The sequence below is a fragment of the Octodon degus genome, unplaced genomic scaffold (assembly GCF_000260255.1).
Source record: "Octodon degus isolate 3935 unplaced genomic scaffold, OctDeg1.0 scaffold00196, whole genome shotgun sequence".
Classification (NCBI taxonomy): Eukaryota; Metazoa; Chordata; class Mammalia; order Rodentia; family Octodontidae; genus Octodon; species Octodon degus.
In genome coordinates this window covers 2500408-2516550 of record NW_004524772.1, presented here as the reverse complement: position 1 = coordinate 2516550, position 16143 = coordinate 2500408, and the positions used below count along the sequence as shown (strand labels likewise).

The 16143-nt window shown below is 41.0% G+C and overlaps 1 protein-coding gene across 3 annotated transcripts in view; it reads right to left on the bottom strand.

Moving 5' to 3' along the window:
• Pde5a (phosphodiesterase 5A) overlaps positions 1–16143 on the bottom strand; it is a 125897-nt gene that overhangs the window by 2859 nt on the left and 106895 nt on the right. For all 3 annotated transcript variants that reach the window (XM_004644248.3, XM_023704417.1, XM_004644249.2), the window contains exons 15-20: positions 12074–12161; positions 8084–8184; positions 6428–6505; positions 3849–3912; positions 3010–3084; positions 2074–2157 (exon numbers count right to left, since the gene is read on the bottom strand). In XM_004644248.3, coding sequence (XP_004644305.1) covers positions 2074–2157; positions 3010–3084; positions 3849–3912; positions 6428–6505; positions 8084–8184; positions 12074–12161 — 490 coding nt within the window. The remainder of the gene's footprint in view (positions 1–2073; positions 2158–3009; positions 3085–3848; positions 3913–6427; positions 6506–8083; positions 8185–12073; positions 12162–16143) is intronic.

Sequence of the window (16143 nt, the reverse complement as noted above, 5' to 3'; positions counted from 1 at the left end):
TTTCTTTCTTTCTTTCTTTCTTTCTTTCTTTCTTTCTTTCTTTCTTTCTTTTTTTTTTTTCTTTCTTCTTTTTTTTTTTTGCAGACTCAGGCTGCCTTAAGGGCTGGTCTGGTGCAGCTTGTGGAGCTGGGGATTGAACCCTGGTCCCCGGCACCTGACTGGTTTTGCCCAGGCAGGCGCTTAAACAACTGAGCTAACCAGCAAGCCCCAGGATTCCTCTTAAGCTGTAAAAATATGGGCAAGCTGAGAGACAGGGCAAACACACACATTCCGAAGGACATCTCTGAACCATGCCAGCGGCTCTGTGGGGAACCCGCTTTTCAGGGAACAAAGCATTTGTGTGTAGCATGTGGCACATCTCCCTGTGTGAGACTGCAGAGAGCTGCTGGGTTTTTGTGGTTTTCTACACACTGGCTTCATACAATGTTCTTAGGTTTTCCTCCAAGATCATAATAAGGGTTAATTCATAATTGATTTTATCTCCCTTTTTTATTTCTCAGTACCATCTGGCTTTTCTACAAGAACATTTACTATTGTTATAGCACTAAATACACACACCAGCATCACAGAATGTTCAACAGATTCAAATGGAATGAATCCTTGCATGTATATAAAGCAAAGAAGGATAACATCTGTAATGGGTGATCTGATTACCCCCGTATGCCTTACCAGAGATTGGAAAACTCAACAGGCCTTTAGCATTTTCAGTTATATCTAATGTCAAGGAAAAGCATTTGCTATGCAAAGAAGGAGAAGAGAGCGGAGCTCGGAAGGTGGCTTCAACCCTTTCTGAGGAAGAGCTTGTAAACGTGGAGAAAGCTGGGAAAAGGTGGGGACCTGTGCTGCTGAACCGTCAGCACCCTGAGGCCTTCCCCTTGCTTCCTTTGCTGTGTCCCTCACCCTTGGCTCTCACTTCTCCACTGCTGCCACAGCCTCGTTATGCATTTCTCCTGAGGGCTGTAGCTCCAGGTCAAGGTGAGAACTGGACCCTGGATGCAGTTCGCCCACTAACTTCCTGATGTCTAGGACGAGCGCTGCTTCCTGGCAGGATGAACTTTACAAATTCAATTGCTAGATCTGGGTACTATCTGCATTAGAAAATTCTAGGCTTCTTCTGGTTGTGACATTCCATGATATCTCTGCAATAAATATCTTTTTTTTCCAAATTAATGAAAACAGCTTCTTGTTTTAACTTTTGGTGATTGCACGGAGCTAGAGCCCTAACTCCAGCTGGAGCTTTCAAAGACAAAGGCATGATCTTCTCATACTTGGGCTTATACATCTAAACTGGTAAATTGGATATTTTAGGGAGAATCTTTATACTTGGACAAAGAAAACAAACTACAACCCCAAAGAAATAAAGCTATCAGAAGTACAGAAATGGGAGCCTAACAGTTACTTCCTATTAGTTTTCTAAACATTCTCTTCATATTATATACACGGAATGACAGTGGGAAAAGTTGGGTGATTCTCTTTAGGCTACAATTTAAATTTAAAAAGGAGAACACTAATGGAGAATCTACACAATGTATCTCCTGAGAGAAGAGCACACAGTTCTTCTTAGTTTTTCTAAATCATGGTGTTGGTACTCAGCACACAGTAGGCACTCAATACATACTCAGACATTGAATGAATTAAAGTCTCTGAGAAATAGAAAATACAGTGGCATCTTGCTTCATGAATTTGATTCTTCCACCATTGTGGTTTCAAACTGAGTTTGACAAGAACTGAATTTAATTCAATGGTTAGGTTCAATATTGACCTTCTGGGAAATTTCATTCAGTTCTTGTCCAGTTTGGTTTGTAGCCAGAATTGTGGGGAAAATTGAGCTCATGAACCAAAGCACCACTATATAAATGTTCTTCTTGTTCAATGATAACATGTTCATCAGGGAAAAAAAAGACATAATTTTATTATTTTTTTTTCTTGATTTAGAAACACCCACCTGCAACTCTACTCAATCTTAATAAAAGACTGAGAACTGGTAAAACTCACAACACGTTTAATCTCCTGAATTTGTTTCAGGTTTTAGTTCCCAGTACAATCTAAGTTTAAGAAGTTTCATATAAATACCTCATACAGTTGCAAGCAGATAGCATCTATGAATCCAACTTGCATACTGGGGATTTTGTTTTTCTTCTCCCTGTTCATTAGATCCTGAAAATGTAAACAAAGACACAAAACACAACGAATGTTGATTCAAAACATAGGAACACAGATTCTCTAATGGGGTGGGAAACTTGAGATGGAAAGGTGAAGAAGCAGGTGAGGGGGAATTATAGAATTAAGATATGTTAAATCTATGTCCAATTCCCCATGATGAATGCAATCATTACGTACAGCAGACATGCATTAATAAATACAAAAAATAAAAAGATGAGAAAATAGGCTATCTCAGAAAGGTCAGACAGAAATGATATTGGCGCATGTTCTTATACCCTCTGCCCCAAAAGGAAGAAAACCCAGTTTCATTTTTAAAGGACAGAAGTGGTTTGAGAAGAATCTTTTTTCTTGTATCTTGGAGTCTATACTCAATGTAAAAAGGAATATGCACGAAACACCTTTAAATTCTTTCTGGAAATTTAATAAAGGTAATAAAAATAAGGCACAAAAAACTATAACAACCATGATGTTTGTCACTGTGCTGTTCATCACAATGAATACTGCGTACATCATTACAACAGAATAAGTTTTGACTACATTTATTTCTAGTAACTATGATAAATAAAACACAGAAGAGCATCCATTAGAATAAAAAGTGTCTTAAGGTATTTAAATACAAAATGCAGAATCCAAAAATGTGGCATAATATGACATCAGGGACCTTTCTGTCCTCTTATTTGTCTTTGGTTTCTGTAATGAACACATAAAGTTGTTTTAATAACAGAAATTGTTCAAAAATAAAATAAGAAACTGTAAGACCAACAAGAGATCCCATGGAAGCATAGAAAGGAGTATAATTTTAAAAGTCCGTTTGTGTAATTCCCACCCACGAGGTCTCCTACTTACTGTGGGCTCTATGTTGAGTTCTTTTCTCTCTCTGTCTCCTTGATCAAAAAACTCAGTTGCTACAAGTTCTGCTATCTGAAATGAACAGCATACTGAGTTTGGGTAACAAAAATCTTAATACTCTTTGAAACAAAAGTTTTTAAAGAAAACAGTAAAATCTATTAAGTGCAATAGTTTGCAACCACATCAATAAAATTAAGCTGTAATGAATACAGCTATAATTAGTAGAGAAGATTATACTTCATTTGTTTTTAAATGTCTAATTAATGTATTAAATGACTAATAATAAGGCTAGAGTTTGTAATCTTGTGTAACTCAGCATAAAAAACATGTTATCTTAACTCCACCAATTAGTGGAACAACCATGGACCTCTCTGCCTGTGTAATCAGGGAGTTATTTATTAAGCACCTGTTAATAATGATACAGTGAAAAAACGCAGCATCAAACAAGTACATTTACTGTGACTGCCTTTTCAATTTCTTTTAAGCTACAAGGTCTCCTCTTTTCTGTCTCTGAAAATGTTCTTGTACTTTTATTTTCAAGATTAAGGGCTACACTTCAAAAATTCCCAAGGTGAGCCAGAATAGTACTGAAATTGAAACTTAACAGCTAGCTCTCTTCCTTAGCATTTGTTCTCTTTCTTAGCATACCATACAGGTGTTACGTGCAAACGAATGTTCTAGAAAGGAAACTATAGTTTATGCCCCACTCTGCTTTTAACAGTAGTTGAAATTAGGGAAAAATTCCACAAGCACTTACTGCAGATGCTATGTGTACCTGAAAAGCCTTCTTACTTCAGCTGTTTAGCTATTACACTTATCATCACTAAGCAACGTACCCGTTGTTGAATAGGCCAAGGCTTTGTAATTGCAGAAAGGTCACAGGCCGTCATCAGCATGGCTCTGGTAGAGGAAGAAGAAACCCCAGACGCTGATTTACATTTACAGACTCATACAAAAGAAAATGTCCTTAATAAAAACACAAAATTAAAATCCTCTCAACCATTAGGAACAGCAGTTCATGAAGGCCGCAGGAACAGAGATAGAATTTATACAGAGTGGACAAATGTGTCACTGTTGTTTTGGTTCCCTGTGAGCTTCCGGAGCTTGCGCTCAAAGTGCCTCACTGAGCTCTCGGGTGGCATAAAGAGGAGTTATTAACCTCTGCGTACAAGCTTGCCTGATATTATTATTCCTTTCAGCATGGTAGCTGTTCTCAGGGGCAGCATGAAGAGAGCACTCTCATTTTTTTAACACTTAATAATTTTATTGAGAAACAAATAGCAATGAGACAGTTTCAAAACTCATCAGTAGGACAGTTTCAATAATAAATACATTGCACATTGTTGTCTCAGTGGTTATTCATTGTACAAGATGCAGATATGACATCCCGCCCACAAACACTATTAGAACAAATCCTCTTATTCATTGAATTAAGAGAATGTAGCTGTATATCTAGCCTATTTTGAATATATAGATACAAAATGATCATTCATTTATATCCCCCCCCCTTTTTTGTTTAGTTTTGTCAGAGAAGGGTATTCCTTTGTCATTTGAATATTGTAGCTGGTGAATTCAGCAAAACATTCCAACACAGTTCAGCAGTCCATAATAGTAGTGGGTCATCTGCAGGACTGGCAATGTTAGAAGTTGTTGACCTGAGCCCTTTACAGCCCAGCATACCAACATGGCTTCACCCCTTATACCTCGTTTTTATACCTTTCTGAGGGATGATTAAGACCAAGATAAAGCAAGACCTATATAACAAGAAATGTAACTTTTGTATCTGATAAGGTCAGTCAAGTCCCCTCAGGATTTATCCTGAAACCTTGTACCGCACTTGGTAGATCCTTTGTCAGTGTCAGCCATATGGATGAGTCACGGCCATTGCTTGACCAATTAAGCACTCTCATTCTTAATAATCAGCTGTCGGGGATACCACCAGCTTACTGATACTAGTGCCGAATCTGAAATGACGGTGGACCATCCTAACTCACAACGTGCAGTATCTTCTCCATGAAAAGCCTTTGCATGATTAAAGCATGTGTCGGAGACGCTTCCTTATTCTCCATCAGATAAAGGGTCTTGAGAAATGAAAGGAAGCTGTCAGTCCTTCCCTGGCCAGAGGCCTGCGAGCTGCAGCATTTCTGGAGGATTTGAATAATACCTGCCAATATGAACTGCCTCCTGGGGGGAAGGCTGTGCATCTAACTGAGCTTACCTACAATCCCCAAAATGAAGGTAACAGCAGTGGGGATGCTGAGTGAGGGTCCTGCCAGACACGGGTCCGGGGTGGGGTCGTGGTAACCTTAGGTGAGTGCAGCAGGAAAAACCAGCCAACATGTATGTTTACACCAACATATAAAAGTAAAACATCACTAATAAAAACACAAAATTAAAACCCTCTCAACTATTAGGAACAGCAGTTCATGAAGGCTGCAGGAACAGAGCCAGAACTTATGCAGAGGTGAACACAGTGCCTAGCCATAGTACTGCTAGTTCATCCCCTCTCTCCCTTTTTTAAAATTTTGAGACAAGGTTTGCTTAAATCACCAAGGCTGACCACCAACTCTTGATGCCCTTCTGCCGCAGTCTGCCAGCCCGGGATTCTGGGGTGCCAGCACACTTGCCACCTGCTTCTCTTTATTACTTCGGGTTCTTGCCATGGCCGAGATAGTGACAATGACAGCAAAAAACTAGAGGGAGGAGGCAGGTGTACTGGTGAGGACAAGCAGAGGTTGTGATGTCCCCTCTTCTGACTGAGCTATGCTGTTATCTCTGGAGAGATGAGAGCCCTTCACGCCAGCTTTCTGCTCCAGCCGTCTGTGGAGGCTACCTTCAGTGGAGCCATTCCACACCAGGAGGGGAGTGAAGCACAGGGAAATGGACAGCTCTGAATTAATACTCTACTCTTACACTTGAGAGAGGCCCATCTAGAACAAAGGAGCAACTTTTTTCTGTATTTTAGGGAAGGGTCTACAGGGTCTTCAGGTTCTCACTACTAGATCAGACTCACAGTGATCCTCCTGTTTACAGCCTCCGAAGAGCTGGGATTACAGGCATGCGCCACCACGCCCAGTCTCAATTGCCATCTCAGTGCATCCTGGGGGTGGGGCCAGCATAGCACGCCTGGGGATCGAATCCTCTGTCACTGGTCTTTGTGCCTTCTTGCAGGCGCTTTAATCCTCTGAGCTATTTGGCCTGCCCAGGAGCAACTTATCTCCTTGAATGCACAAATGCATTTCTTTTCAAGCATCTCTTCATATTTGGTCCTTTGTATAATACGCTAGAGAAATCTGAGGCTCATGATTGTCACGCTGAACAAATGCAGTGAAAACTGGCAGTGAGAAAATTAACTGGGTAGCGGTTAATTTACAACCTGCCATAGTTAATTTGTAAGCATAGAAAACTGACTTACAAAAATAATTCCTTTTGATGAGGATCTTCGAAATTGAACTGATTTTTTCTTATAAGTTCAAAAAATTCTCCTCGTCTCCTTGAAAATAAAGAAAAATATTTGTAGTTATGACGCTCCCACAGGTTTTACAAGACTCATGAAGTTACATTAAAAAACTTTAATATTTTTTCCATCTCTATTTTTCCCTCAGCTTAGATGAACCCAGTATAAAAGCCATCACTTAAAAGTACTTCTTATCTCTTTACCTCTTCTTGGAGTTCGAGGTAGAGCATGAAAACTAATGTACATTTGATTACAGACCACAAATAACGGCAACTTCAAAATTTGGAATATTTTTAGTTAAAAACAATTATAAAGGTGACATGAAATAATTTAAAATAGTTTAAGTCCACAGCACAGCAAGATGTACAGGCTTTGGCTTAGCCTCGCCTATTTCACTCAGTGTACTATGGAACAGGTTAAGAAGGGGCAATCAGGTTGTGAGGTGAACTGCAGAAACACCAGGTTACACTTAAAATATTATTTACTATTATTCAATGAATATAAGATTCAGTGTGTAGTCAATTCCTATGTGGCTAAAACATTGTTTTAAGAAGCCACAAGAATTATTCTTTTCACATCTAGCCAGAGATAAAAGCCTCAAGGAAAAAACACCTTATGCAAGAAAACCGTCTGGTATTGAATACCAAGCATGACAAACAAGCATCAGATGGTCAGAGGAGAGACCTCAGGGGCCCGGGAAGACTGGCAAGGTGTTGTGGTTATAAGCATTTTCAAATTTGTGTTAATCTAATAATTCTTGTTCTGTAATTATAAAGAATAAACTGTAGTTTACTGTAGTTTTCTTTTGTTTTCATTGAAGTTAAAGTGCTCCAAGGCTCTCTTGATATATAACAGCGATACTGGCTGTAAGCTTTTTTGTGCTTGTTCTATTGCTATTTTTGCTTTTCTTAAGAGGGGCTGTACCAGGCAGGGAATCAGTCTCTTGGTGACTGGGGAGAGACCTGGGTTGCACAGTCATCTGGTGAGGGTGACTCCTGGCTTCCAGAATGCCCACACACACATTCAAGTATTTTCTCTGATTGTTCACACGTAGGAAAGTATTTTCTCGTTTTTAGAAAAGTAGTTTAATCATGGGAATACATAGTGTTAAATAGTCAATACCGCTCTCAAATACAGCCTTATTTTAGAATTGGTCACCTTGAGTTTGCATATTAAAATGTTCTTCTGCCAGAATCAAAGAAAAAGAAACAGGAATCACTGTTTCGGGCATTCGGCCTCCATGGCAGCCCACCTAGCAGTGATGAGAGCATAAGGACACTGTGAGACGGGCAGAAGCTGAGAGTGACGGAAAGGAGGAAGAGCAAAGGCTGTGTCGTCTTCACACGGCCTCAGTGGTGTGGAGGAGTTCGGCATTTGACCCGAGCACAGCTCCAGAGAGGAGGAGATGAATATTAGTAACTATGTTTTCAGTATTTCTGAAAGTAACTAAGACAAAGGAGCAGAATTCTCTGGCTGCCTCTAACTTCTCCACAGGCTGATAAACAGCCTTGTCAGGATGTTTGTCTTTGGGACGTTCCCAGTGTGGATATTAAAAGCTCGAACCAACGCAAACACGTCCAAGACTTATTTTGGAGGGTATTTCTTATAACTTACTTAATGTACAGTGCTAGGTCTGTAGCTAAAATAGCTTGCTTGATTATTTTCAGCGTAGTCTTATATTCTTCAATGGAGAGGCCACTGAGAATCTGATTGCCCTTTATAAAAGCAAAAAAGAAAGAAAACCATCATTAGTGCTTGACTCAGAGAAAGCTGCTGACAAGAACAAACTGGACATACAATCGCATGTCTTAAAGTCATGCCTAATGTTCAGCACTCATGAATATGCTTGCTTACTTAAATACCACGAAATCAAGTCACAATTCCCACCACAAGCTCACTCCACATCTTGTCATCTAAGAAAAAGAAAAAATAGCTTCATATCTCCCTACACATGCTTGTTTGTCCAACTCCTCTACTCCTTGAGCCTTATCCAGATATGAAATCTAACAGCTTTATATCCTTTACTGTTGGGAACATTAATTCCTATAATCTTAGAGCAACAAAACTTTGAAAAAAATCAAAGCCATACTGATAGACGTAAATAATAGAATTGTGAAAATTTTAAATGATTGACTACTGTCAAGTCATTGTATGTTTTTTGCAATAAACCCCATCACACTTCTGGTGCAAGCTTATAGGTCTCATTCACTACTGAGGGCCACATGTGTTCTTTTGGACTATGAAACATAGAGGGCTAGTGGTGTATGAGCATGGAGACGATGCCCTCAAGTGAAGTCAGACACGTGCGCTTGAAGAGCGTATGGCTTCTCTGGTGTGAGAAACCGAAAGTGTAAATGACAACCAAAATGTACAACAGATAGTGGGAAATAGAAAGAAAATATTCAAATGGGAAAGAGAACAAGGGAGGGGGTAGCGGGACAGGAAGGAAGGGACAAGAAAAGGAGAATGAAAGAAAAAATGGGAACAAAGCTTTGTATACAAGAAGGGGAAGAAGGGCTGCAGGGGGGAGGCAAAGGAGAAAAAAGCAGCAGCGGCATATGCCTTGTGCAGGTACAAATTCCCTACCATGAATGCGATTGCTGTGTATATCTAAAATGTGTCAATAAAATAATACCTGAAAAAAAAGAATTTCTGGGCTAAACCAACTACAAGGAATATGCAAAAGGGGGCTGATCCATGTGCACAACATTGAAGGTTTTCCTATATAATCTCTTTTTATTTCTTGCCTATAATTTAGAGCAGAAAAGATCTCTAATCTTGAGCTAAGTGAAACACACAGCTGACCACTGAGAGTATGCACAGAACATCTGTAAATGGAGCCAGATGTGTTTCATAAGTCACAAGACCAAGAAGAAGAAGACTGGAGGCTTAGGAATAAGATCTGGAGGCAAAGGATTTGTTGTGAAGAACAGGAAACCATTGGGAGTGCTGGGAAGGGACTAAAAACCACTGGCTAGAGGACCACCCCCACACTGCAATTGTGGCGTGGGCCTAAATAATGATATAAATCTATGATTGCAATAAAAACATTTAAAAATATTAAGTCATTTTAGATTCAAAGCCATCTGAAAACTACTAAGAAAATGTCTGCATTTAAGGTAAAAACTTCAAACAGAAAATGGTATATCTTTTGGCGCTACAGTCTTATTTTCTTTCCAAATGCAAAGGTAGTAATTTTTTTCTTCAACTGTGCTTACAATGAGATAATACATAGACAGCTCTGGTCAGCTGAGCCAGCCACACGTACAATGGATGTGTTTAACTAACAACGTGTTAAATTAAGTGAGTGACTTTAAAGTTGGTGTCTTAGTTATTTTTCTCATTGCTGAGACAAAATATCTGACACTCACAAGTTAATGGAGGAAAGGTCTATTTAGCTCAGTTTGCAGAGGTTTCAGTCCGTAATAGACTGGCTCCAAGGCAGGGTGGCATGATGGACAGACATTGGCAGAGGAAAAACAGTTCATGGTGGGTAGAAGTTAGAAAAGCAAGCAAGCAAGCAAGCAAGCAAGGGGCAACCCCAACTCGCCTTATGTAGGGCAGGTGGCACTCACACCCTTAATCCTAGTGCTCTTGGTCCTAGCATTACACCATGAATCAATTCCAGCATGGCACAATCTAGACCCAGTTAGCTCTAAAAAGTGCCGCCTATGACTGCATCAGGCTTTGGGGGTCATCTAAACACAAGCTGTAACACTGGGTGGTGTGGCGGTGCCTCTCTGTAATCAAAGTTACTTTCCTGAGACAGGATGATTGCAAGTTTGAGGCCAGCATGGGTAACTTAGTGAGACTGTGTGTTAAAATTAAAAAAAAAAATAAATAAAAAGGGGTGGTGATGTAGTTTTGGGGTAGAGCAGCCCTAGGTTCAATCCTTAATATCAGATACACATAGCATAATAACTGATGTGTAATTGGATATTAAAATAAAAGTCTTAGCTGAGGTACATTGATAGCAAATTCCAAGCAAGCACAGAGGCTTCTGCTATGACACAGTGTGTACATTTTTGCAGTTTCAGCTTTGGAAGGCTGCTCACTAACAGTAATGTCTTTTTTGGGGGACACAGTGTTGGGGTGGACCAAGAGGAGCCTATGCAACTTTGTAACCAGAGCACAAACTGGATCCATGGTCATAGAGGCCTGCTGGCTCTGCTGGGCCCTGCAGGATGTTAAGCACACACTCTCTCTCCCCCCTCTCTTTCTCTGTCTCTCTCTCCCTCTCTCCCTCCCTCTCTCTCTCTCTCTGTCTGTCTCTCTCTCTCTCTCTGTCTCTTTCTCTCTGTCTCTCTGTCTCTGTCTCTCTCTCTCTGTGTCTGTCTCTGTCTGTCTCTGTCTCTCTCTGTGTCTGCCTCTCTGTGTCTGTCTCTATCTCTCTGTCTCTGTCTCTCTGTCTCTGTCTCTGTCTCTCTCTCTCTCTCTCTCTCTCTCCCCAGGTCTGGAGGTGTGGGAAACTATAAGGAGGTCTAGAAGTGAGGCTGGATGGAGTTAGAAGAAACACAATACAAGGAACAAGAAGCTGAAACTTAAATCAAGCTCTAACTTGGAACAATTACACAGGGCTGGACGCTAGTTTCTGAGCTGAGGACTATATACCATACATTGGAAACTAGAGTAGCTAGAGGGCTTTTACTTATAAAACAGTGAACAACAGCAACAAAAAGTCTTGGGACTCCCTGGGTTTTCTTCCCTGGTTCAGGTAACAGTAGCCACTAGCCAAAGTTAAAGCTATGTTATTAAAACTGCTTTAGGATTACATACCACACATTGTGCTTACTGGATATAATAGTTAACAATTTCCATTTTTATTACCGCAAACATAATAATCCTATTTAACAAATAATGTGAGCAACTCCTTCCAATAATAAAAAGAATCAATAATTTCATACACAAAACTATTGTTAATATTCTGGTGTACATTATTTTAATCATATTTTCCTCAACATCAGTATTTCATATCATATCATTATAGACCATATCATATCATATCATATCATATCATATCATATCATATATATTTTCTTACACTTTTAAGTATCTGTTTATCCAAGTAGTGAAAGAGCTTTACTCCTTAATAAATGTTTGTTAGTGATTGCAAGTTTCAATAATAAGGGACAGCTGGGAAAGTAGTAGACTGTTTGCCTAACATGCGCAAGGCCCTGGCCTAAATTGCCAGTACTGCACACAAAGTTAAAATAACAACAATAGCAACAAAAAGAAACAAAAACTAAAGAGGAAAGCATTGCCTTGTGAAAGCAAACCCTGAAATGTATCAATCACTTCACTGATTTAAAAAAAAAAAAAAAAAAGCCTACTTAGCCAAGAGCTCACCAAATACCAATGTCGTTTGGAGTAACCAATCAGGATGACCAAATTTCCCTGCTTGACTGGCCCCACTTAGATGGTTTTGCTGTGGACACAAGTGAGGCTGAGAGAATCTCAAATGTTTTGGCTTCGCCTTCCTTACCCAAAAAGGAATAGAGCATGTTCAAGAATTTATGATGCTGGGAATAAGTCCAAAACCTAAAAGTGCAACTGAATTTATGGAGCTCTCTTTGAAAATTGCACAACAGCAGACGAGGTACTTACAGGACTATTAAGAATCATCAAGCACTGGTCGAAGTGGTGGTGTTCCATGATGGAGTGGCAGTAGAGCTGGGCAAGTGGATGTTCACTTCTAAAAAACATTTTTGTGGAAGCAAGAGAAAGAAATCATTTTCCCAAATGTGTCCTCTTATCGAGTCATTCACAAAACCAATCAAACAATTGTGTGTCCTGCTAAGAAAAACAGAGAGGCAATCTCTGGGAAATAAACAGAAAAAGTCAAATTGATTTTAACTCCCAATGTAACTTGCGCCAGCTTAAGTGTCAACAATTTCACCAGTTTTCATACTGAATAAAACAGTAGACGCATGAGGACAAAGCTAATTTTTCCTAAATGTTAAAAAATCTACTCTATGCTGTTATGTGTGTTATGTTTTATACCTTGATGTCACCCTGAAGTCTTGAGCTCGTGGGTGGGGCCTTTCCAAGGTGACTGACTGGATCCTGGAAGATTAATATTCAGATGAGCTTACAGCTAACTGTGACAGTGAGAGGTGGAGCCTGGTTGGAGCAGGTGGCCTGAAGGTGTGGCTTGGAAAGTTCTGTCTCCTAGCCCTATTCCTTCCTGGACGCTCTCTGCTTCCCATCTATCATGCCATGAACGGCTCCCCTCTGCGGTGCCCTCTCACCATGCCATCCTGCTTGGGAGCCAGCCAAGTGGGAGCCAAAAGAAACATCGCTTGCTCTAACTCTGCAGATGTTACATCTCAGCATGAGGAAAGAGACGGGCAATATCTGAATCACAGTGTACTAATCATATTTTTCAATGGCAAATTACGACTGACCTAACATCTAAAACCAGCTCATGTGGTAGCTTTTCCTCTGAAGTGATACTCAGGATAAAGGCCAGCTTATTCGTGTATGTACAGAAAAAGAACAGAAAACAACAGAACAGAACAGAACAGAACAGAACAGAACAGAACAGAACAGAACAGAACAGGAGTAAGACAGAATTAACTGGGATGTGGGTAATGGCAGGCAAAGGGCCAGTGAGTGACAGCCCCCTTGGAAGGAAGGAGGAGGCCACCGAGTCTGAGAATGTAAGGTCTGGGTTATTCCAATGTGGGACATTTGTGAGCTCGCTAATTTGAACTTGGGACATGTTAGAGACCTCTGTGCTGAGTCAAGAGAGAGGAAGGCCATCATTCTGCTTGCTACATGTGGGGGTCACAAATCAAGCGCTAAGGCACGGCAGACCCAGTCCTCTGTTTCATTGTTCTCATGACTCTTCACCTATGAATGAATATTAAGCCATTTTCAGTCCTCTTCAAGTATCTGAAAAATTTGCTTTTCAAGTTTATAGGAAAGAAGGTATATGAATTTCAAAGCACCCCCCAAAGAATTAGGGACTATTGGAGTCACTATTTTTACTGTGCATTTGATTTGTAAATGAGAGGTTGTTACTGAGGATGGAGAGGTTTACCTGAGCTGGAATCAACATAACATAGGAGAAAATGGGCAAAGTGAGAGATCGGGAAAGCAAAAGCAGGGAAATGAAAATACCGGGGAGAGAACAGGTAAGCTCACCTACCACACTTTAAGCGATCCGCTCTCTTGCCGATTCTGCCCTGATTCACTTATGCCTGCTTGTACTCTTCCCTCCTGCCATACTGAATGAGCTGTTCTCTGGATCAGACACAATGCTTGTGGTTGGGTGACAGAAAAAAATGAATGGAGTAACAATAGCTTTGAGAAAAGGAGGAAACTGCAACAAGACTGTGTCTAGTATCACCTACTCTATGTAGGATAGCTGCTAGTATTCTAAATAAATGAGCATGGATAAAGAGGAGTGTTTTCTGAGAACTGTTGAGGAGGTAGCCTGGGTAGGCGCTGGCTGTGAATCCAGTCTGGGAGTGGGATGAGGGAGATGAAAGAGAAAGGAGTCGAGGCCAAGCTTCTTAGCAGCCGTACAGAAGGTCTGCCTGACACAGGAAAATGGGGATGAAGGAAGGGAGGTTGGCTGCTCAGATCTCTTGGCACCTGAGAAATGCCCCACCGAACATAAATGGTGGACTTGGGTCTGGGTTGGGGATATAGGTTTGTGATGCACCAAAATGCAGGTGGTGATCCCAGCGGTGGTACCAAGGAGATGAACCAGGGAGGTGGCCTGTAATGACAGCAGGGGCCCAAAAAAACAGAATTGATGATGTTCCTTTTGTATCCTGCTTTTGGTTTATATTCTGTATTTTGGCAATGCTGTTTTCTCTTCGCTCAAATGAGCTGTGCTAAGGTTGACCTTAATATGACAGTTGCTGTTTTCCCCATTCTCTTTAGGTAGAATAAAAAAGAGAAGCTTTTTGAAGTTTGCTGTTCTCATTTGTGTAAGAAATGAAGGACACACAACTAGTTTATATCACCTCTATTCTGCCAAGTTTCAGCTGCTTACAAGTCTATCACCCTGCTGCGATGCAAATCAAATTCTCTTGAATTTGTTGACATTTATTTTCCTGGGATTACAGGCACGAGCTACAATTGCCCAGTCTCAATTGCCATCTCAGTGCGCCCCGGGGGCGAGGCCAACACAGCATTTGCTGCCATGGGCTGAACCCTGGTCCCTGCACTCTGCCGAAGTAGGCACTTTAGTTCTTTGAGCCATCTGGCCGGCCCTAGTGTCCACTTTAGTACCCACCTTAAGAGGCTCCATGCAGGGACCAATCAGAAGGCACCTTGCCTGGCTCACTCTTGTACCTCTCAGGCCAGCCCTGCAGCTTGCTAAGCCAGGTTGTGTCCACAGTGCTGTCCACACTCACACCTGTTCAACCATGAGTGCTTTGGTACTGAGGCCGCCACTGCCTAGCGGGTCATGAGAGCATGTGCAGAAGCTGCCTGTTGTCTTGTAGGTGAATATTGCTGGGTCTTGTTTAATGAGAATCTCTACCAGCATCTAACAGGGCTGAGCACCAGTTGCTCATGTGGGTAGTCATTGGTTATTTCAAAATATCGGCTTTCCCTCCTTTTCTGTTTCCTTCTCAGTTCTGTTCCCTGGAGTCATATTCACAAAGAAGCTACATATACAGCAACTTCGGTCTCAAGCTGTGTCTTCAGATAGCCTAGTGACATCTCTCTAAAATGGGCATTTCTGTAGTTTTCAGAGAACTCCAGGTTCAGAGAGGTTATCTAGCCTGCTCAAAGCTGGCATCAGTGGCAGAGCTGGGATTCAAATGCATCCTCTTCTCTGCACCAGTGTCTCATGACACTGCAGCACTTGGCACGCGGCATCCGCTCAGTGACCTAGTTAGGAGCCAGACTAGGAAATGCAATTAGGTGGCTGTTACACAAGTAAGTTAGAACTTCAGATGCACATTACAGTTTTAGGATGATGCAAAAAGGACTGTTTCACATTAGAGAAAATTCTTGGCTTGTGAGACAGACAGATGCAAATCGTGTTTCTCTTTACTTGCACTCTAAAAATACAGATTTATGAATCAATAAAATGGTGACAAATGCCTCAGATTTCCTGTTTACACAAATATGCCTGGAAACCAATGGACCCAACATCCTGTTGCTTTTCATTCTTTCAAACACAAGCCTGTATTGCCACCCTACTTGAGGCAGCACCAGAGAGATCTACTTAAGCCACCACCACTGTGAGATCCTGCCTCTCTGGTCTTCACCTTTTGCCAACACTAACTCTGTGATACTGCTTCTCATCTGTATGTATTATTCTATGCTCAGAGCTCTGCTAATCTCCAATAATATAAGACAAGATCTTGAAGTCCTGCCTGTCATTATAAGCATCGTCGATGAGAACAGTTAAACTCTACAGAGTACTTGCTAAGTGTTCCATGCATTTCACATGTATTTGTGTCCTTTTGATTCTAACAAATAACCTTAGATAGGGACCTTCGTACAGAGAAGGAAACAGGAATAGAGGTTGTCACACAATGACTTGTGTGAGGTCAAATGATGAGAGAAGGAAGCCTCTGATGCAAACCAGCCTTTATCCATCAGAACCGCTGCGGACACTGCAAGACTGCAAGACAGAGGACTAAACAGAGTTCTGAGTGTCACATGATGGGGACCATATTCAGAGCTGGTGTCTATTAGTACTGCTA